Consider the following 23898-nt stretch of genomic DNA (forward strand, 5'->3'; position numbering starts at 1 on the left):
TGAGCTCAGGTTTCCAGGTAGCTGATATCAAGTGTGTGGTACAGGCTCTGTCCTCCAGTCTTAGAGGGGCAGGGTGTTTGGCGTATATACCGGTATCTGATTGCAGCAGAGGGTCACACTCTGAACAAGGCAGGTGGCTGAGAACCGACCCCTGAGTGTTTCTGAGGAAAACACGCCTCTGTTTCCTAGAGTGTGCTGTTGGGTGGGTTCTGCAGAGGGACCATGGGCACCCAAAGTTTTTGTTGTAAGGACTGGGAGGTACCAGTTATCTTTGGACCCCTGTCATGGGTGGCTGGGTGACCTGAGTGGAGCTACCAGTCCTTAGGTCCCTGTCGTGGGTAGGTGAGGACCTTGTTTAATAGGCAAAGCAATGTCAAACATCAAACACCCACCACTCCACCGCGCAGGTGAAATGGTTGGAGTTTGCCAACACAGGTCCATGCAGAAGGGAAAGGTGCTCAAGGCCCACAGACAGTTTATGCCTGGACAGGAGCCGCTTCTGTCCTGAACTCCCCTGATTAATGGAGCTGGTAAATTATGTTTTCCCCCCACTTGCAAATTTTTTCCTTCCCCAAGGCTGGGAGGATGGCTCTAGGTGCTCACCAGGGATTCTGCCGCTGAAGCAGGCTTGTGGGTTGCGGGGCACAGTAAATTATATGCAAGTACTTAGCTTTTGCCAAGAGCACCCTTCTCCTGAGGTTCCAGAGGTGTGAGTGGGCTGAGTGGGTGACTGCTTCTCCCTGAGGAAACTGCGGCCTAACGCTAGTACCAGCTCGCTGCCTCCGCTGCTCTGGGAATGGTGCCTGGGGGCTCCCCGCGATTCAGGTCTGGTAACTCCTCTCCACTTCTGAACAGCCTCTTCCTCCCCCCTGCCCCTCAGTTCATTGTCTAAGCTTGCCTTCAATGCTCAGGGCTCCCAGCTTGTCACAAATAAACTTGTTTCACTTGTTTTTTCGGGTCTTTGTTGTAAAGAGGGCTCCACGGAAGCGTCTGTCTATTCCGCCATCTTGGCTCCGCATCTAGTGATAGCTTAATGGCAAGTAACAATAGGTAGATAAATGGATGCAAGAAAGTAACCATCATCAGTGTTAAATGCCAAGTCAACTTGGTGGTAGAGAGCAGTTCCAAACAGCAGTCACCAACTTGTCTGTGTGATCACATTACTATGGTTCATAAGCATATTAGGTCAGATGTAATGCCAAAGTGTAGATGTTGTTGTAAGGTGCTTCCAAGCTGATTCCGACTCAGATGGAACCTATGTAAAACAGAACAAAAAACTGCTTGGTCCTACGCTATCCTCACAATTGTTGCTATGTTTGAGCCCACTGTTGCAGCCACTGTTGAGATAGGCTTTCATAATTTTGACTTTTATTGTCTATTTTATTAATGTAATTCTTTTAATTTGTATTTTTTTCTGTTCTCCTCTTTTAGGTAGCACTGCTGGCAAAGTCAATGGATGGAGCAAATCACTCTGTTGTGTCAGAGTTTGTGTTCCTGGGACTGTCGAATTCCTGGGAGATCCAACTTGTCCTCTTTGTGTTCTTCTCCATGTTTTATGTGGCAAGCATGATGGGAAACTCCCTCACTATGCTCACTGTGACTTTTGATCCTCACTTACACTCCCCCATGTACTTCCTGTTGGCCAATCTCTCCTTCGTTGACATGGGTGTCTCTTCTGCCGCTTCTCCCAAGATGATTTATGACCTTTTCAGAAAGCACAAAGTCATCTCCTTTGGTGGCTGCATTGCACAGATCTTCTTCCTCCATGTCATTTTTGGTGTGGAGTTGGTGCTGCTGATAGCCATGGCCTTTGACAGATACGTGGCCATTTGTAAGCCTCTCCACTACTTGACCATCATGAGCCCACGAATGTGCATCTTCTTTTTAATGGCAGCCTGGGTGATTGGCCTTATTCACTCTGTGGTTCAATTGGCTTTTTTAGTAAATTTGCCCTTCTGTGGCCCAAATGTGTTGGACAGCTTTTACTGTGACCTTCCTGGACTCATCAAACTGGCCTGCACAGACACCTACCAACTAGAGTTCATGGTCATGGCCAACAGTGGATTAATCACTGTGGGCTCCTTCTTTATACTGATCATTTCCTATATCGTCATCTTTCTTACTGTTCAGAAGCACTCTTCAGCTGGTTTATCCAAGGCTCTGTCCACACTTTCAGCTCATATCACTGTGGTAGTTTTATTCTTTGTTCCTTTGATATCCTTCTATACATGGCCTTCTCCCTCCACATACCTGGATAAGTTTCTGGCCATCTTTGATGCATTTCTCACCCCTTTCCTGAATCCTATCATTTACACATTCAGGAATCAAGAAATGAAGGTGGCAATGCGGAGAGCATGCAGACAGCTAGTGAGTTACAGGAAGATTTCTTAAATCATGGACTGTATTGTGAAGAGTCCTCATTGAATACTGAAGTTCTGTTGTTGATGGTCAAACTCACAGAGAAGCTTCTCTTTGCTTTACTTTGGGTTGATTATCTTGACACTGTTATTGAGCCTTTGGCTTCTTTCACTTGGGAACATGTGACATTCATTTCTGAAAAGAGACAAAGAGTTACATAGAAAAAGATGATAATAATCCTGTGCCTTAATTCTTAAGGAATAATACTTATAAGAAGTAACTAATGGAAATACAATATGTTGTTGTTTTTGTTAGGTGCCGTTGAGTTCATTCCAACTCATAATGACCCTATGCACAACAGAACAGAACAGTGCCTGGTCCTGTGCCATTCTTACAATTGTTATGCTTAAGCCCATTGTTGCAGCCACTGTGTCAATCCATCTCGTTGAGGGTCGTCATCTTTTCCACTGACCCTGTATTTTACCAAGCATGACGTCCTTTTCCAGGGACTGATCCCTCCTGACAACATGTCCAAAGTATGGATGACACAGTCTTGCCATCCTTGCTTCTAAGGAGCATTCTGGTTGTACTTCTTCCAAGACAGATTTCTTCATTCTTTAGGCAGTCCATGGTACATTCAATTTTCTTTGCTAATACCACAATTCAAAGGGGTCAATTTTTCGGTCTTCCTTATTCATTGTCCAGCTTTCATATGCATATGATGTGATTGAAAATACCATGGCTTGAGTCAGCGCGACTTTATTCTTCAAGGTGACATCTTTGCTTCTCAGCACTTTAAAGAGGTCTTTTGCAGCAAACTTGCCCAATGTAATGCATCTTTTTATTTCTTGGCTGCTGCTTCCATGTGTGGTGTTTGTGGATGCAAGTAAAATGAAATCTTTGACAACTTCAATCTTTTCTCCATTTATTATGATGTGGCTTATTGATCCAGTTGTGAGGATTTTTGTTTTCTTTGTGTTGAGGTGCAATCCATACTAAAGGCAGTGGTCTTTGATCTTCATTAGTAAGTGCTTCAAGTCCTCTTCACTTTCAGCAAGCAAGGTTGTGTCATCTGTATGTCTAAGGTTGTTAATGAGTTTTCCTCCAATCCTGATGCCCTGTTCTTCTTCATATAGTCTAGCTTCTCAGATTTTTTTGCTCAGATTATTAATTATAAGAAATAATGGAAATATATGCCAGGTTTATTTAAGGCTTTGAAAATAGGAGACATTTTCCTTTCTCTTTCTTTTTTTAAACAGTAATCTGTATCACAGATAGAGATTCCTGGCAGTACTTAATGGAGAATTTGCTCACAGAGGATCAAACTGAGTCCTTTAACTGTAATCTGCTGCTTGGCCTGCCCTTCCCCCACTTTGGTCTCTGTCAGGGCTATGCAAGGAGTGCAGAACCTTTAAGAGCTCACACAGAGGAATCCAATCAGTACGTATCTGGGTACAAACTGTGTGAGGTGTTCTTGGAATACGAAGGAGAACTAGGAACACTCCATGGTTTTTCTCCTGATAAGCAGCATGCTACTTAAACCCATTATATTTTCATTTTCCTTTTCTTCCTCTTCCTCTTCATTCTTCCTTACCCTGAATTAGGGGTTTTTTCTTTCTATTTACATCCCCTTTTTTGGATTTCATTTCCTTTCCTTCTTTCCATTCCTTTTTTTGTTTTTCCCTTTTCCCTTCATTCCTTTAACCTCCCTGTGTTCCTGCCCCTTTTAAATTGCTCTGTTATAGTTACTAACACTTTTATTGGCAGGCCTCTTGTTCTAATGGACTTGTGTGTGTGTTGGTAACAAGGCCTCAGTTGTGGTACGTGAGTGAGGGGAGAGTGGCTAAGTGGTAAGGGGAGAGTCATGTAAAGCAGTGGCTTTCACACTTTGTGACAGTGACCTCCAGTAAGGAATATAGTGTATCATTTCCTTCCCCACAAACATACACAATTTGAACAATGTTTCACATAACAATACTTGTCTTTATGAAATTTTCTCTTCTTTTTTATTTTTCCTTTTGTTTTCTTCTCTCTTTCCTTTACTTCTTAAAAACTCTGGTCACCACCCATTCAATTGAAGGCACTTTTGGGCAACTGCATAAATTATATATTGTTTCTCTTTGCTTTATGGTGGATAAAGAGATAAGCAAGTTAGAAAACAATCATTTGCTAACTTAGGGAAAATGTATTTGTTGGGCTAAATGACTGAGGGGCTCAGTAAGTAAAAGCAAGTGTGGAACTCCCCTGATAATTTTCCTGCAGGGCATACTTATGATGGAATATTCTGTTAATCTTCACTAAGCAGCAACTTTACATTCGCTATGGTCTACTACATCTCCCTGGTCTCCTTCTCCCTTTTATTATTTTTCCGAATTTAGCATCTGATCTTAGAAAGGCAAATCAAAAGGGTTATTAGAAATGTCTGGTCACTTGTATGAGATGGTAGTGTAAGTATTATAAGTATCTGAGAGCAAGAATGGTTGTAGCATAGCAACCTATTAGTCTGAGTGGCAATATAATAAATTAAACATAGTAAAAGAAATGTTTTCTCTTTCATAGGTAATTAACTATTTTATTTAAATAATAAAGCACATAAAGTCAGATAAAGTTACAAATATTATTCTTGTGAGCTACAGAATCTCTGTTAACCAAAAGATTACACAGAAGGTTAAAAATAACATTTATTGTCTCTAATTAAGAGCAGGATAAATACACAAAGAGCGAAACCAAATCTTGCTTTAATACGATTTTTGGCACCAAAGCATTCCTAATTTTTAATAAAATAAACACACGTATACTAGGCTTTGTAAATTTTGCCAAAATTTTAATGTTAACGCATTTCATTAGCTCTTTTCAAATTTATTATTTGAAGGTGTTATAAACCAAAAACAGTTGCTGTCAAATCAGTTCTGAACCTTGGTGACCGCATGTGTATTACAGTAGACCTGTACTCTATAGGATTTTCAATGAATAATTTTTAGAAAGTGGTTTTTTAGATTACCAAGTCTTTCTTTCAAGGTGTCTCTGGAGGAACTCAAACTGCCAAACTTTCATTTAGCATCCAAGTACATAAACTGCTTGTACCACCCAGGAACTCTAAGTCAAGACAAATACAATTTTCTTCTGAAAATCTTCTACAGCTTTCTGTATCCATTCATTTTTCTCTTTTACTATCCACTCTCACATTCTGCAATAACCAGAATTTTTATCTTAGGATAAGTCTACTCTTTTTTTTTTTTAACTTTGATAAACAAAAACATTGTATTTCCTTGCACACTGAAGGATATTTCTTGGCTGCTATTACTCCTAGTATAGTCTCAATCACCTATATTAATCATGACTTAACTAACGTAACTAGCTTAACAGATGAGGTGCCATTTCAACTGGACTTTAAAGAATGAATAGGGGATGGAGCAACATGGTTGTACAGACAGAAGCACCACATTGTCCCTCCACAGCAAAGACCCCAAAACACTGAGTAAAACAGAGACAAACGTCAACCCTGGAACCCTAAGTGTGAAATGAAGGGATAAAGGACTCAACCTAGAACCCAGTGGAATAAGAAACTGACAGAGAACAGAGCGCTAAGAGAGATACGAGCAGAAGTTCTCTATCAGCTAGCACAGCACAGATTTGCCATCTTGGACTCCTGTCAGAGATCAGGGGACAGGGAGCACAGGAAAGCAGCTTCACAGCGATCCCAGCAGGAGACAGAACACCCAGTAACCAGCAATGCATGCTTTCCCACTCCCTACCCTTCTTCCTCCTGCTTGGCCTTCACCACTTCTTATTGGGCCAATCTGCTGCTTCCCAGGGGGCTGAGCTACTGAGATCCGCCAGGTACTGGCTCTGTGCTGCTTGGATTTTGCCCACACCAACCGATTCTTTCAGTGCCATTTCTTTGTTGCTGGTGTTGCTTTTTTTTAGCTTCTTTAATTTTTTTTTTCCTGCTTCTCACGTCCTCCCCCTCTTTTCTCTTGAACACCTGGCTCCATGTCCCATCTTTTCTTCTTCTTGACAGGCTGTGAAGTGCTGCTTGGCTGGGGAACTGCTTTCCTGGTGGGATACCCAGGGTCTTTTTGTTTTGTTTTATCTTGTTTTTCTTTTTTTCTTTTCGTGGCTTGGGAGACCCTTCCAGCCAGGCTGTACTATGTTTACTGTGTGGGTTGGGTGCCACTTCCTCAGTCTGCAGAGCCGTGCTGGTGGAATCTCTGTGGGAATTTCTTCTCTTTTTTCCTTTTTGGCTTTCTTTATTTCTCAGTTTCTCATCTCCCTCTAATTACCTTCGTTTCCTGTCTACTGAATACTTGGCACAGCGTCCCATCTCTGCCCCTTCTACCTTCTAGCTGGGCTGTACTGTGTGGCTTGGGAGCCACTTCCCTGGTCTGTGCAGCCACACTGGTAGGGTCCCTGGGGACTTTTTTTTTCCTTCTTTGCTTTACTTTTTGTTTTTCTTCATTTCTCATTTTCTTATCTCTATCTACTTACCTTCATTTCCTGTCTCCTGAATAACTGGGGCTGTGTGCCATTGCCACCCCTTCTAGCCAGGCTGTACTGCACAGCTGTGGCACTTGTCTTGGTCATGAGTGCTGCTATAACAGAAATATCACAAGCAGATGGCTTTAACAAAGAGAAGTTTATTCTCTCAGAGTCCAGTAGGCTAGAAGTCCAAATTCAAGGTGTCAGCTCCAGGGGATGGCTTTCTCTCTGTTGGCTCTGGAGGAAGGTCCTTGTTATCAGATTTCCCTTAGTCTGGGAGCATCTCAGTGCAGGAACCTTAGGTCCAAAGGACACACTATGTTCCCAGTGCAGCTTTCTTGATGGTATGAGGTCCCTGTGTCTCTCTGCTTGCTTCTGTCTTTTATAACTCAAAAGAAATTGGCTTAAGACACTCTCTAATCTTGTTGATCTCATACATATAACTGCCACTAACCCCTCAGTTTACATCACGGTGGTAGGATTTACAATGCATAGGGAAATCACATCAGATGACAAAATGGTAGACAATGTTAGACAATCAAGATTGTCTACCCAATACTGGGAATCGTGACCTAGCCAAGATGACAGACATTTTTGGGGGACACAATTCAATCCATGATAGAGCCACTTCCTCAGTATGTGCTGCCATGCCAGTGGGATCCCTGGGGGCCTTTCTTTTATTTAGTTAGTTTTTCTTTTCTGTTTTATTTTTCTCCATTTCTCAGTTTCTCATCTCTCTCTGCTTTCCTTCTTTTCCTCTCTCCAGAATATCTGGTACTGTGTGCCATCTCTGCCCCTTCTAGACAGGCTGTGCCCTGAGGCCTGGGAGCTACTTCCCTGGTTGCTGGTGGGATCCCTGGGGGGCATTTCTTTAAAAAAAAATTATTCAATTAATTTATTTTCTCTTTTTCTTTTTTCATTTCTCAGTTTCTTTTCTCTCCACTCCAAAGGAAAGATCACTCAGCACTTTTTTTTTTTTTTTGGTTTGGTTTTTTGCTTCTGATTCTCTCTCCTCTCTCTCTTTTTTCCCATACCCACCTTAGCTTCACACATCACAACCTCCCTCCTCCCTCCTGCCTACCTGCACCATGTGCTGAACATCACACCCCAAGAAGCACAGGCATGGCCTACTGGAACTTGCCCTGCACTGACCCCCTGCCCCCCGTTGGCCCTAGTACATGCCACAAGCAATTCATCCTAGCCCCTCTCCTTTAGTGAGACCCGCCCTGCTGCACCATTGGACAAGGAGGTGAAAAGTATCATTCCCACAGATGAGCAAACAATAAAGAATGCACAGCCCATGCTCCAAATTAAAAAAAGAGGACAAAAGAAACAAATCTGTAATCAATAAAGGAAGAAAATAACTACTGAATGTCCTGAAGACAGCAGACAATGTCAAAACACATAAAAAAACCAGGTTCCAGTAGGCATCCAAAATAAAACACTATATGACATTCCAGTAGAAGAAAAGGCACTAGAACTACCTGATAAAAAAAAGGAATTCAAATTTCTAATATTCAGAGCTATCCAAGAGTTGAAGCAAAAAGCAGACAAAAATGAGTAAAAATAGACAAATTCGTGGAAAAGGCAGACAAATTCTTGGAGAATACAGACAAAAAAAATGGAAGCATTCAGGGAAATAATACAGGAACAAAATGTCAAAATAACTTCACAACTAGAAATCATACAAAAATAACAATTAGAAATACAGAAGATAAACAAGATTTCAGAAATGGAAAGTGTCATAGAAGGTCTGAGGAGCAGGTTTGAAACAATAGAAGACAGGATCGGTGAAACTGAAGACATACTTGGATACCACTTTGAGGAAAGAATCAGAAAAAAGAATGAAGAAAAATGAAGAAACCCTGAGAATGATGTGAGATACAATCAAAAGGAAAAATTTGCCAGTGATCATAGTTCCAGAACAGGGGGAGAAAACGGCAAACACAGAGAGGATCATTGAAGAATTGCTGACAGAAAATTTCTCTAATATCATAAAAGATGAAAAGCTGACCATCCAAGAAGTTCAATGAACCCCGTATAGGATAGACCCCTGAAGAAAATCACCGAGGCATATCATAATCACACTCACTAAAACCAAATACAAAGAAAGAATCCTGAGAGCAGCTTGAGAAAAATACAAAGTCACATACAAAGGGGAAACAATAAAACTAAGCTCTGATTATTCAGCAGAGACCGTGCAGGCAAGAAGGCAATGGGACAACATATATAAAGCCTTGAAAGAAAAAAATTGTCAACCAAGAATAATATATCCTGCAAAACTCTCTTCAAATATGATGGTGAAATTAGGACATTTCCAGATAAACAGAAATTAGGGGAATATGTCAAAACCAAACCAAACTTACAAAATTATTAAAGGGAGTTCTTTGATTTGAGGACAAACATCAGATCACAGCCTAAACTGAGTACGCAAGATCACACCAGCCAGGTATCAACCTAGGAAATGAACTCTCAAGGACTATTTGAAACCAAAAGATTTACAACAGGGAACCAGAGAGGTTAATCTGTAGATGACAACAAAGTCAGAACAATAAAAGAGGGAGTAAACAGTGTAGGTATAGAACTTTCTTTTTTTAAAACAGTAATCTGTCTCACAGGCAGAAATTCTTGGCAGCATTAAATGGAGAATTCGCTAATAGAGAATTAAACTGAGCCTTTTAAGTGTAATCTGCTGCTTGTCCTCCCCCTCCCCCACTTTGGGTCTCTGACAGGGCTGTGCAACGAGGGGAGAACCTTTAAGAGGTGACACACAGGAGTCCAGTGAGTACACGCCTGGGTGCAAACTGTGTGAGGTGTTCTTGGAATACAAAGGAGAACTAGGAACGCTATGATTTTTTTTCCCCTGATCAGCAGCATGCTTCTTAAATCCATTATATTTTCCTTTTCCTCCTCTTCTTCTCCCTTACCCTGAGTTAGGAGGCTTTTCCTTCTATTTCCCTTCTCTCTTTCAGATTTCCTTTCCTCTCCTTTCCATTCCCCCTTTTGTTCTTCTCTCCTTTCCCTTCATCATCTCTAACCTCCCTTTATTCTTTCCCCTTTTAAATTGCTCTATTATAGTTATTAACACTGTCTATTGGCAGGCTTCTTGTTCTAATGGACTCGTGTGTGTTGGTCACAAAGCCTCAGTTGTGTTGTGTGAGTGAGGGGAGTGTGGCTAAGTGGTAAGGGGAGAGTCACATAAAACACTGGCTTTCACACTTTGTGACAGTGATCCACAGTAAGGAATATAGAGTATTATTTCCTTTCCTGCAAACATACACAACCTGAACAAAGTTTCACATAACAATACTTGTCTTTATGAAATTTTCTCGTTTTTTTATTTTTCTTTACTTTTCTTCTCTCTCTCACTTCTTAAAAACTCTGGTCACTACCCATTCAACTGAAGACACAGTTGGACAAGTGGATAAATTATATCTTGTTCGTCTTTGCTTTATGGTGGATAAAGAGACAAGCAAGTTAGAAAACAGGGTCTGTAAAAATTGCATGGGGGAGGTGTCTGGCCTCCTTGAATTTCACAAGGGAGAAGGAGAACCAAGATTAACAGCCCAAAGCTGATTCCTATGAAACAAGGGTTAGACATGCCTCCTCTCTCTGCCATCTTTACCCATTGTAACACCAATTGTCCTTCTCACGACACTCTCTTTTTCTCTGCTGTGTTCAATAATTCATTGCAATGGTCACACGGAACTCATAGACCATACTCACAATTTTGGGGTTTATTAGGGACGGAACAGTTGCAATTCAAGCTTAGGAATACTCAAGGATAGAGTTCTTCCTTGAGGACAGCCTCCTCCCAGCTGTGCTCCCTGGCACACTTCTTCCTAGCCTTAGGCCTCTGCCTGAAGGTACTCAGGTGTCTCTCTCCATGGGCTGGGAAGACCATCATGCTGTCTCCTACTGCTGGGCTTCTGCTGCTGGATCTCTTCTGTCAGTGCTTCTCACCATGTTCAGGGTTACAGTTTGCTCTCTCTCAGTCTTCTGTTTTCAGGAGCTTCTCAGCACAGGGATCCCGGGTCCAAATGATATGCTCTCTGCTCATGGCTTCCTTGGTGTTGGTAGCCTCTTCCTCTCTGCTCTGGAATTGGCACTCTTTTAAGCCAAAATTGATCAATCCCCTTGGTGGGCCACAATTACCCTATCACACAGTCCCGCCCAATCACCTGGGTGGGAGTTACAAGACCATTGCTACAAAGGCCACATACAAAAGTAATTTATCACTGCACATTCACTAACTTAGAGAAAATGTATTTGATGGGCTAAATGACTGAGGGGTCAGTAGGTAAGAGCCAGTGTTAAACTCCCTGTAATTTCCCTGCACAACATAGTTATGATGGACTGTTGTGTTTATCTCCACTAAGCAGCCCCTCTGCCTTCGGTTTGGTCTACTAAACCTCTCTGGGCTCCTTATCCATTTTATTATTTTTCTGAATTTAGTGTCTGATCTTGGGAAGGGAAATCAAAGTGTTACCAGAAAAGACTGGTCACTTGTATGAGATGGTAATACAAGTATTATGGGTGTCTGAGAGCAAGAATGGTTGTAACATAGCTACTTATTAACCTAAGAGATAATATAATAACTTAAACATAGCAGAAGAAATTTTATCTCTTTCGTAGGTAATTAACTCCTTTATTTAAATTATGTAGCACAAAGTCAGATAAAGCATAAAACATTATTCTTGTGAGCTCCAGAGTCTCTGCTAACTAGGAAGATTACACAGAAGGTAAAAAATAACGTTTATTGCCTCTAATTAAGAGCAGAATAAATACACCAAGGTAAATTTATAATTACTATTTTAACAGTGGGAAAACCACGTCTTGCTTTAATGTGATTTTTGTCAGTAAAGCATTCCTAAGATTTTAATTAAATAAACCTATCAAAGCTAAGCTGTGCAAATTCTGCCAAAATTTTAACACATTTCATTGCTTCTTCTCAAATTCATTATTTCAAGTTAGTGTAGACCAAACTAGTTGCTGTCAAGTCGATTCTGATTCACGGTGACCCCATGTGTATCGGAGTAGAACTGTACACTAGAAGGTTTTCAATGGTTAATTTTTCAGAAGCAGACTGCTAAGTCTTTCGAGGCTACTTTTGTTTAGCAATCAAGTACATTAACTGTTTGAACCACCCAGGGACTCTAAGCCAAGGCGTGTAGAATTTTCTTCCTGAAAACCTTCTATACCCATTCATTTTTCTCTTTTACTATCCACTCCCACATTCTGCAATAACCAGATGTTTTGTCTCAGGACAAATCTAATCTTTTTTTCCTTTAATTAACAAAGCCAGATCCTAATGCCTTGCATACTCAGTCATATTTCTTGGCTACTAGTATTTCTCATACAGTCTCAATCACCAACACTAAATAAGACTTTTAACTGAAGTAACTAGCTTCTATTTTAGAGTGAACTTGAAGGTTGGTAACTGAGAATTGTATGTCACATATAATTATTTTAGTAGACCAGCAAAACACATGAGCACTCAAAATATAACCCCTTACAGTAGAATACATCCTCTTTATACTTTTTTAAAGGCCTAAATATTATTCTTAAAGTGGAAAAAATAATAAAGTCACTAACATGATACTTAGATATTGATACTCTATGTAGGTGTAAGTAAAGGAATACAAACACACACACGCGCGCCAAGGTCAGTGCTTCGATCTTATTTAAAAATTTTCCAAAGAACATCCACTAATTAACTGTATTCGACACAATGCCAAAATTTTAAAATAACTATGAGTCTTAGAAGTTATGTTTAAAGGGACACCCTATAGAACTGTGAGAATTTTAATTCAAATGGATTGAAAACATATTTTTACATTTTCATAATTTTAAATGCTTGCTTTATGATCCATAGTGACGAAATCAGAAAGAAGACCTATAGTTTTTTTTTGTTTTTGTTTTTGTTTTTTTGTGAAAATTGTTATCAAACCTGTCTGAGTTATCTAAGAATTTATATGATTACATGAATTTGTATTATATATAAATGTTTCTGAGCTAGTAATTTGAATGAGAATTTTTGCTTCTGAAAAAGCACATTTAAAATCTTACAAATTCAATAGTTTTATTTTGGGGTGTTTGGGGATTATTAGGTTCATGCCAGCATTTACAAATCCCTATAAATCAATCTTAACACAACTCTTTTATTTTGAGCCTTAATATCTAATTTATTAATATCTTCTTAAGACCAGAAAATAATGCACACTCACACAATGAGAGGAAAAGACTTTTCTATTACAGAAACACACTTACAATAAAGCCCTCAGTTTCAGTTCTACCATTTTAGTTACAATTCAAAAGTGAACTCAGGTTTTCAAAAATCAGCAGTAGAGACAGATAAACAGCAACTCACACCACATCCAAAAAAGTTCTTCTATTTCCAGTGGGTAAAAAGACATATTCTTAAACAGACAAATGGATAAAAGAGAAAAACAAAACTAAGAAACCAATTTCTCATTTGAAAGAAAATAGAGTGCATCCATCCCAGCAGAGATTACCAAATGATCAGTTTACAAACCAAATTTGCAGTTTTTACTGCCACGAGTAAGGAATAAGGAGCCCTGGTGGCTCAGTGGTTACTAGCTACAGCTACTAACCAAAGGGTTGGCAGTTTGAATCCACCAGCTGCTCCTTGGAAACCCTGTAGGGCAGTTCTGCTGTGTCCTATAGGGTTGCTATGACTCAAATTGACTCGATGGCAACAGATTTTTTTTAAAAAATAAGAAATAAAGTATTGGCCTGGTTCATACTAGAATCAGTTTCAAACTTGACCAAGAACCAGAAAAAAAAAAAAAATTCCACAAACAACACTCCTCCCCCTGTACCCTGCCACCTGCCCACCCCCCCACTGCCCCAGTACAGAAAAACAAAACAGAGACCAGAGAATCAGTGCAGGTAAGGTTCTATTGCTACTTGGGATTCAGTAGAAGAACCAAGAGATGTGCCTGGGTTTAAACAACCCCATGAGGTGCATTGCTTGGAACGACAGTTTCATTGGCTCCAAAAGGTGAGTTCACTTGGATACCTTGATGGGACCTTCAAAATGGTCAAAGAATAATTAAAAAAAATTAAAAACACGACTTGTATATAATGTATTCATGTGTTAATTATTTATTTAACTCACTCAGAGAACCAGCAAGATGGTAAGCTTGTATCAGTTAGGTTTGGATGGAATAAGTCTCTAAGACTGAATGAATCTCCATAAGACTGTTCTTAAGACCTCTTGGTTTCACCAGTTCTCTGTGTCTGACTTGTGCCAGTGTTTCCTAATTTGTTGAAGCACAGTGACCGTATCAGATATTTTAAGAGCCAAACTCAGAAGAGTGAGATTGCCTCTTATTTACAAAAATGCTCACCCACATAAACCAAGACCCAAAAGATTTGTAAATTAAATATTTATTACATATTTTTAAGACTTTTACAATATAGAGTCAGTCTGTATTTTAAGATGTTTAAAACAAGCAGTTAGTCTGAATAATGCTCAGCTTTACAATTAATGAAGCAAATCCAAATTAAAACTATTCTCTAGGCTGAAAAGCCTGTATGGCGCATGGACAAATATGTTGTTAGAAGACCTAATTTTGCAAGTTCCTCAGGTCTGTGGCATAGTCAAAGATTGCATTCTTGGAACCTGGTCCAAGTGATGTGGCAGTTAGAGCAGTGGCGCCACTAGGGTTGGTGTCACCCCGCTCATTAACTCATAGTATCAGACCACCACCCCATGAACCTCCTCTCATATCAAAGTATACAGAATCCTTAGTAATATTTTTTGTATCAGCCTCTCCTTTTCTTGCGCTCTCAAGCTGCTTAGGTGGCAGTAGCCATCTAAAGGGGTGACTCTCAGCCTTGTGCCTGCCTGAAGTCTGGCACTGGGAGGCTCTTTGGTGCCTCCCCACGGCTAGTCTAGTTTGCAGGTCGCCAGGAAACAGCCACGCAGCTAGCTTGTGAGCCAAGGCAGGTGGAGACTGAGTCACAAGGGAGTGGCCTATCAGGCTGTGCTAGGGGCACTTCCAAAAAATAATAAATTTCTGCCGAAACAATCCACAAAAATTTGCGGACAGTTATTTTGGCATGAGCCCCTCGGACAGTTTCACCTGGTTTGGTCGCATCTCCCCCCAACCCCCTAGTGATGCCACTGAGTTAGAGTGTACGCTTGTTGGTGTTCCCAGTTTCCTAAGGAACAGGAGCCCTAGAATGATGAAACTGGCTCCTCTGACCCAATAGTTCCACTCTTTACTGCTCACACTTCCACCAAACCAGCAGAAAGAAAGGCACCACTAAGCTGTGTTCACTTAGTAGTCTAAAGTATCTTTTGCCCTAACTGGTAAGTATTGGAAAATACTGTATGCACAGTATCATTTTTAGTATATACAGATAAATAGTCCTATATGGAAGTCCCATTTACAACAGTAAATATCTGAATGTGTTTTTTCTGTTGACCAACCCAAAAAAAAAAAAAAAATACTGTGCATATGGTATTTTCTAGAAACTCCAGGTGTCTTTATATAACCTATGGACTAGTGTGGGGGCAAACGTCACCATTCCTGCCCCCCCACCCCGTCACGCCACTGTGTCTACTATGCTTGAGAAAGAATGTTGGGCAGTACTGAGTTAATAGAAACTGCTCAGTGGCACCCCCCCTTCAAGGGGCACCCAGACACATGCCATACCTTACATAGGCCTCTGAATAAGGACCCTACAGAAGCACTGGTTGGCTGCTAACTGAAAAGATCAACAGTTTGAACCCACCAGCTACTCCCCGGGAGAAAGTTGTGGTAATCCCCCTTCTGTAAACACTACAGCCTTGGAAGTGCTATGAGGCAGTTCTACCCTGTCCTGTAGGGTTGCTATGAGTTAGAATCAACTTGATGACAGTCTGTTTGGTTTTTTGGCTTGGGGTTCAAATGACGATTTAGCGAAATATTTGTTTATTAGCTCATTAACCTCCTTGATAGGAATGAAGGGCAATTAATAACACACAGAAATTAAAAGTCAAGACCACTTTCCCTGAAAAAAAAATTTTTTTTCTGTCTTTGCAGAAAAGTTAAATAAGGAAAAAGTCCACCAGAGAATAATGCTACATGGAATTTTTTTTGGAAACAAAATTTAAACAACACACAGAATTTGGAGGATTGACTGGTTAATGCCTTCCTAAGAACTTCCCTGACTTCATCTGTGTGCCTGACAACACACCTACCATCATTTTCAACTGTGATGCAGAAAAACTGCTGTAATGGTATTAGCTGTGCTATGGTATATATTAGTTGTTGTTGTTTTTTTCTCCTTTTCTAATTTTGGCCTCCACAATGCAATCAGGGAAATTCTGGAATTTTAGAATGATAAACAATAGGAATGGCCAAACAATAGAGATACTGAATTCTCAAGTTATATGTCTTATAAGGTTTAGATATGCCACTGAAAATTCCGTGGACTGGAGCAGAAATTATCTTTATATCCTTACTAGTTTATTTCTGTGGCTTGATTACTGGGACATTCATTCTCTCCTTACCTCAACTATAAATTTTCAAATAGATGAGAATCTCTTCTCGGAGATTGACCAAACCCATGTAAATCTACAAAATAGATAATGGTGTCTAGAAAGCAAAAGTTGCAGAGTCATAGTTTGTAATTTTGTTTGTTTGTTTTGTTCTTTAGCTGAAGGTTTATGGAGCATACTAGTTTCTGATTAAACAATTAATACACATATTGTTTTGTGACATTGGTTGCCAACCCCGGAACATGTCAACACACTCCCCTTCTGGACCTTAGGTTCCCCATTACCGGCTTTCCTGACTTTAAACTGTGCAATAGCCCCTTGTTCTGTTTGAATGACTGCCTCTTGATCTATATACAGGTTTCTCATGAGCACAATTAAGTGTCCTGGTATTACCATTCTTCCCGATGTTATCCATAATTTGTTATGATCCACACAGTTTAATGCCTTGCATGGTCAATAAAATACAGGTAAACATCTTTCTGGTATTCTCTGCTTTCAGCCATAATCCATCTGACATCAGCAATGATATCCTTCATTCCATGCCCTCTTCTGAATCTGGCTTGAATTTCTGGCAGTTCCCTGTTGACGAACTGCTACAACTACTTTTGAATGATTTTCAGCTTAATTTTACTTGTGTATATTAATGATATTCTTTGATAATTTCCACATTACATTGGATCACCTTTCTTTGGAATGGGCACAAATATGGATATTTTCAAGTCCGTTGGCCAGGCGACTGTCCTCCAAATTTCTTGGCATAGTCTAGGGAGCACGTCCAGTGCTGTATCCATTTGTTGAAACATCTCAATTGGTATTCTGTCAATGCCGGAAGCCTTGTTTTTCACCAATACCTTCAATGTACCTTGAACTACTTCCTTCAGTACCATTGGTTCAAGATCATACACTACCTCCCGAAATGGTTAAACATTGACCAATTCTTTATGGTACAGTGTCTGTGTGTATTCCTTCCATCTTCTTTTGATGCTTCCTGCGTCATTCAGTATTTTCCCCATAGAATTCTTCAGTATTGCAACTTGAGGCTCCAATTTTTTCTTCAGTTCTTTCAGCTTGAAAAATGCCAAATGTGTTCTACCTTTTGGTGTTTTAACTCCAGATCTTTGCGCAATTCATTATACTTTTTTACTTTATCTTCTCCAGAAGCCCTTTGAAATCTTCTGTTCAGCTCTTTTATTTCATCGTTTCTTCCTTTTGCTTTGGCTATTCTACATTCAAGAACAAGTTTCATAAAGTTTAAAAGACCTTTCTGGTCTTGCCTTTCTTTCTTTCCTTTTTAATGACCTCTTTTTTCCTTTGTGTTTAATATCCTTGATGTCATTCCACAACTTGTCTGGTCTTTGGTCATTAGTGTCCAATGCATCAAATCTATTCCTGACATGTTCTCTAAATTCAGGTGGGATATACTCAAGGTTGTATTTTGACTCTCTTGGACTTGCTCTAATTTTCTTCAGCTTTGACTTGAATTTGAATAGGAGCAATTGATGTTGTATTCTGCATTTGGCCCCTGGCCCTGTTCTGACTGATGATATTGAGCTTCTCCATCATCTCTTTCACAGATGTAGTCGATTTGCTTCCTGTGTATTCCATCTGGTGAGGTCCACATGTATAGTAGCCATTTACGTTGTGGAAAATAGGTATTTACAGTGAAGAAGTCATTGGTCTTGCAAAATTCTATCCTGCAATCTCCAGAATTGCTTCTATCACTAAGGCCACATTTTCCAACCACTATTTCCTCTTCTTTGTTTCCAACATTTGCATTTTAATCACTAGTAATTATCCATGCATCTCGATTACATGTTTGATCAATTTGAGACTGCAAAAGTTGGTAAAAATCTTCTATTTCTTCATCTTTGGCTAGTGGTTTGTGCGTAAATTTGAATAATAGTTATGTTAACTGGTCTTCCTTGGAGGCATATGGCATATGGCTAATCCTATAACCATGTGTCCTTCAGGATAGATCTTGAAATGTTCTTTTTGATGATGACTGAGGCAACATTCTCCTTCAAATTTTCATTCCTGGCCTAGTTGACTATATGATTGTCCCATTCAAAATGGCCAATACTTGTCCATTTCACTTCACTAATGCCTAGAACATCAAAATTTATGCAACCCATTTTGTTTGTGATGACTTCCAATTTTCCCAGATTCATACTTCATACATTACATCTTCCAGTTATTAATGGATGTTTGCAGCTGTTTCTTCTCATTTTGAGTCATGACACAACAGAAAATGAGGTCCTGAAAGCTTAACTCCATCCACATCATTAAGGTTGACTCTACTTGAGGAGGCAGCTCTTCCCCAGTCATATTTTGAGTGCCTTCCAACCTGGGGGGGCTCATTTTCCGACACTGTATCAGACAATGTTCCGCTGCCATTCATAAGGTTTTCACTGACCAATTTTTTCAGCGGTAGGACACCAGGTTCTTTTTTCTAGCCTTTCTTAGTCTAGAAGCCCTGCTAAAACCTTAACACCAGTGGTGGCCCTGCTCGTATTTGAAATACCAGTGAAAAACCTTCCAGTATCACAGCAACACACAAGCTACCACAGTGCAACAAACTGACAGAAATGTGGTGGTTGTGGTGCCAGAACTCTCCAATTCCTGGCAGATCTAGCTGTTTCTTTTTTGCTTTTGTTCTCTTTTCTACGTATCCAGTGTGATGGGAAACCTCATAGTGCTCACTGTGACCGATGACCTTCTACTTACCCTCCCCTATGTGTTTTCTACTGTCCAACCTTTCCATCACTGGCCTAATGTTTTGCTTGATTGCAGCACCGAAGATGATTTGTGATCTTTTCCAGAAGAGGAAAGTCATCTCCTTTGGGGGCTGTATAGCTCATATCTTCTTCAGCCATGCTATTGGGAGCACTGAGGTGCTGCTCATACCCATGGCCTTTGACAGGTATTGGTCATTTGTAAACCTTTCCAATACCTGACCATCATGAGCCCATGGACGTTTCTATTTTTTTCAGTCACTTCCTGGATCATTGGCCTTATCCAGTCAGCGGTCCAATTAGTTTTTGTGGTAGATTTGCCTTTTTGTGGCTCTAATGTATTGGACAATTTTTACTGTGACCTTCTCCAGCTCCTCAGTCTTGTCTGCGCAGACACCCAAGAGCTAGAATTCATGGCCACTGTCAATAGTTGACTCATTTCTGTGGGATCCCTTGTCTTATAGATTTTTTTCCTACATCTTCGCTCTGTTCAGTGGTTGGGAACATTCTTTAGGTGGTTCACCCAAAGCTCTTTCCACTCTTTCAGCTCCTATCACTGTTTTAGTCTTTTTCTTGAGGTCACTGTTGGTTTTCTACACCTTGCCTTCTCCTACATCACACCTGGATAAGAAAGTTACTATTTTTGATGCAGTTCTCACTCCTTTTCTGAATGCAGTCATCTATACACTGAGGAACAAAGAGATGAACATGTCAATGAAGACATTGTGCTGTTGCCTTCTGTGTTACAGAATGATATCATAAACAGATTAACTATGAAGACGTGGAACTATAGATTCTCCATCATGCTATTGGCAGAAAAGAAATTATTTCAATTTCAGGAAATACTCAAGACTTGTGACACGTTATATGCATAGACATCTATTATCTATTAACTTATGATACCTATTTCAATATTGAACTAGAAATAGTATTATTCTTTGACACTCGGTACATCAAAAATTTACAAACCATATCATGTTTTCTTCATAACACTTTAATTAGTCCATGCCAAGAAAAGTGCCATGTAATTGAGGAAATAATGATATTTTACCTTTTTTCTGTATTGAGCAACCATTCTGTTGGTAGACAAAGTGTGTATTCACATTATTCTTAATCTGTTTACGACATATCTTGATCTTAATTTTTTTGTCCCTTATCTGTTTGCCTTCCATTGCCCTACAATCTACATATTATGCCTCTTTATCTGAGCCCTCTGTCTGGGAGTCTAGGGAGTTTTTAATCAATTTTATAATTTGTACAATAATTTCTTGATATCGGGAACTCAGAGTGTGGTCCAGAAGGTATGTTATAGGCTTCAGGTAGGTAAGTCTCTTTGTTCCCTTGAAATCTTTACCCCATGGTAAAGGACATGACTTGAGAAGGGCATATTTTTGTCTCTCTTCAAGAAGTGGATCAGGACGGAGCACACTCTTGCTTGAGTCAAAAATCATTACTGCTTCTTGGGGGTCACAGATCCCAATTACCAGGGGGAAATTGGGTTTCTACTACACAATAGGGAGAAGGAGTATTAAGTCCAGAATTTGAAGGATTAACTGAGGTGCTTCTAAGCACTGTTTTGCCCAGAAATTCTTGTCATTGAAAACAGTTGCAGCTCAATAAACAAAAGTTTATCTCAGGGCGGACTAATATCCTATAAGGATGAAGTCTTGATGTTCCCATGAGATAGAGTACTTTGTCCATGTAGGTAATGAAGGAGGATAAGATGAAGTGAGGGGAATTCTGTTACAACATGAGCCTCATATCTACCTACAGAAATGGGGATTATGGCAGCTATGTTTTGTGTTACTTAATTATTTTTGTTTTCTTCCCCCCCCCCCCACCTAACTGATAAGAAGAACACTGGTGATAGCTAATATTTTTGGTTTGGATGATTCTGCAATGGTACAGAAACTAGTTACTCTTGTATAATGCTCAATTGATTCTACTCTACATATTATCTCTCTTGTTCTATTCGTCTCTTGAATAAAAGACAAAACTAGATATAGAGAGTAAAAGCATAGCTTCTGTTTGTTCCTTCAGATCCAGTCAACCCTTCTCCACCCAAATTTGTGCTTTAGGAATGAGACCTGAACAGGCTGCATTAATAGGCTTCCTTGTCCTCAGTTTTCTGGTTGGTTTGGCCAATGTGGAACACTAGCAATAAATCAAAATGAGGGATGATGATGAGGAAGATAGGGTGATTTATGATCCCTTCTCTGCAGGATCACAGTGGGCTGGTTGTGTTCTTCAGCAGTGGCCCTCTCCACTGAGCTCTTTCTAGGCTTTTACAACTATCTTCTATCCTGGGAGTGGTAGACTCCCCCTGCTGTACTATCCTGGGATAGTTCTCCTGCCTTTGTTCTCCTTTACACTGACACAACTTTGTAAATATTCCCATTATTAAGCTCTTCTAGTGTTATCTAATTTGAGTATCCTGGCAGCAACTTGGCTGACAAATATGTACAAAGTTTATAGTCAAAATCCCTGTTTTGGCATAAACCATCCGTGGACCTGGAGCACCTTTCCAGTCTGCATGGGCCTGTGTAGGCCTATTTCGGGAGAACAGGCCCGTGTTGGCAGACACCAAACATTTCAGCTGTGTAGTGGAGAGGTGGGTGTTTGATGTTTGACATTGCTTTGCCTATTAAACAAGGTCCTCACCTACCCACATCAGGGACTGAAGGACTGGTAGCTCCACTCAGGTCACCTAGCCACCTGAGAAAGAGTTCCAAAGATAGCTGATACCTCCTAGTCCTTGCAACAAAAGCTTTGGATGCCCATAGACCCTCTGCAGAACCCACCCACCAGCACGCTCTAGGGAACAGAGATGCGTTTCCCTCAGAGACACTTGGGAGTCGGTTCTCAGCCCCTGCCTTGTTCAGAGCATGACCCACTGCTGCAATCAGGTACCGGTATATACACCAATCACCCCTGCCAAACTGTAGGACAGAGCCTGTACCACACACTTGATGATCAGCTACCTGGAAACCTGAGCTGAATTCATACAAGAAAACTGAATAGACTCCTAGACTGATATACCTGATAAGAGCTCTAGCCAGCTGGGGACATGACACCAGAGCTCCAAAGGTGAAAATAATCAAACTAGCTCACTCAAGCTACCTATACGGGTATACCAAAACAAAACCAAGCAAGCAGCTACAACACAGTAAGCAAGTATAAACGAATTCAATAACTTATAGATGGCTCGGAGACAACAGTGAATATCAAGTCACATAAAGAAACAGGCCATGATCACCTCAACAGACTCTCAAAACAAAGAACCCAGGGATCTTCTAGATGAAGGTGCATTCCTAGAATGACCAGATGCAGAATACAAAAGTTTAATATACAGAACCCTTCAAGACATCAGGAAGGAAATGAGGCAATACTCAGAACAAGCCAAGGAACACACAGATAAAGCAACTGAAGAAATTAGAAAGATTATTCAGGAACATAATGAAAAATTTAATAAGCTGGGAAAATCCGTAGACAGACAGCAATCAGAAATTCAGAAGGTTAACAATAAATTTACAGAATTAGACAACTCAATAGAAAGAGGAGCAGAATTGAGCAAGTAGAAGCTAGAATTTCTGAACTCGAAGATAAATCACTTGGCCCTAATATATTTGAAGAAAAATCAGAAAAAAGAATTAAAAAAAATGAAGAAACCTTAAGAATCATGTGGAACTCTATCAAGAGAAATAACCAAGGAGTGATTGGAGTATGAGAACAGGGAGGGATAACAGAAAATACAAAGAAAATTGTTGAAGATTTGATGGCAGAAAACTTCCCTGATATTGTGAAAGATGAGCAGATATCTATCCAAGATGCTCATCAAACTCCACATAAGGTAAATCTTAAAAGAAAGTGACCCAGACATATTATAATCAAACTTGCCAAAACCAAAGATAAAGAGACAATTATAAGAGTAGTGAGGGATAAATAAAAATTCACCTACAAAGGAGAGCCAATAATAATAAGCTTGGACTACTCAGCAGAAACCTTATAGGCAAGAAGGCAATGGGATGACATATTTTAAAAAATTGAAGGAAAAAAATTGCCTGCCAAGAAATTGAGACATTTCCAGATAAACACAAGTTGAGGGAATTCATAAAAACCAAACCAAAACTACAAGAAATACTAAATGGAGTTCTTTGGTTAGAAAATCAATAGTATCAGGTGTCAACCCAAGACTAGAACACTGGGCAGAGCAACCAGAAGTCAACCCAGATGGGGAAGTCCAAAAAAACCAAGCAAGATTATAAAAAAAAGCCCAAAACAGGGTAACGGCTATGTTACTATATAAAAGAAGACAACATTAAAATAAGAAAGAGGGACTAAGAAATGTAATCATACACCTTCCATATGGAGAGGAAGATACGGCAATACAAAGAAATAAAAGTTAGGTTTAAACTTAGAAAAATGGGGTAAATTATAAGGTAACCACAAAGGAGACAAATTATCCTACTCATCAAAATAAAATACAAGAAAAAAATAGGGACTCAGCAGAAACAAAATCAACAACAACAAATATGAGGAAAGGACAATACATAAAGAAAATCTACTCAGCACATAAAATTAAGTGGGAAAAAGAAACTGTCAACAACACACACACAAAAAAAAAAAAAACATCAAAATGATAGCACTAAGTTCATACCTATCCATAACTACCCTGAATGTAAATGGACTAAATGCACCAACAAAGAGACAGAGAGTGGCAGAACGGATTAAAAAACAAGATCTGTCTATATGCTGCCTACAAGAGACACACCTTAGACTTAGAGACACAAACAAACTAAAACTCAAAGGATGGAA

At 39.8% G+C, this 23898-nt stretch overlaps 1 protein-coding gene across 1 annotated transcript; it reads left to right on the top strand.

The window, feature by feature from the left end:
* The first annotated feature begins 1159 nt into the window (after positions 1–1159).
* Positions 1160–2391, top strand: LOC100669164 (olfactory receptor 4F3/4F16/4F29-like). The gene has a single exon (XM_003423095.3). The coding sequence runs from the start codon at positions 1453–1455 to the stop codon at positions 2389–2391; it is 939 nt and encodes a 312-aa protein (XP_003423143.1). The 5' UTR covers positions 1160–1452.
* Positions 2392–23898: the final 21507 nt, after the last annotated feature.

This window comes from Loxodonta africana, chromosome 10 (genome assembly GCF_030014295.1).
Source record: "Loxodonta africana isolate mLoxAfr1 chromosome 10, mLoxAfr1.hap2, whole genome shotgun sequence".
In the NCBI taxonomy this organism is placed as follows: domain Eukaryota; kingdom Metazoa; phylum Chordata; class Mammalia; order Proboscidea; family Elephantidae; genus Loxodonta; species Loxodonta africana.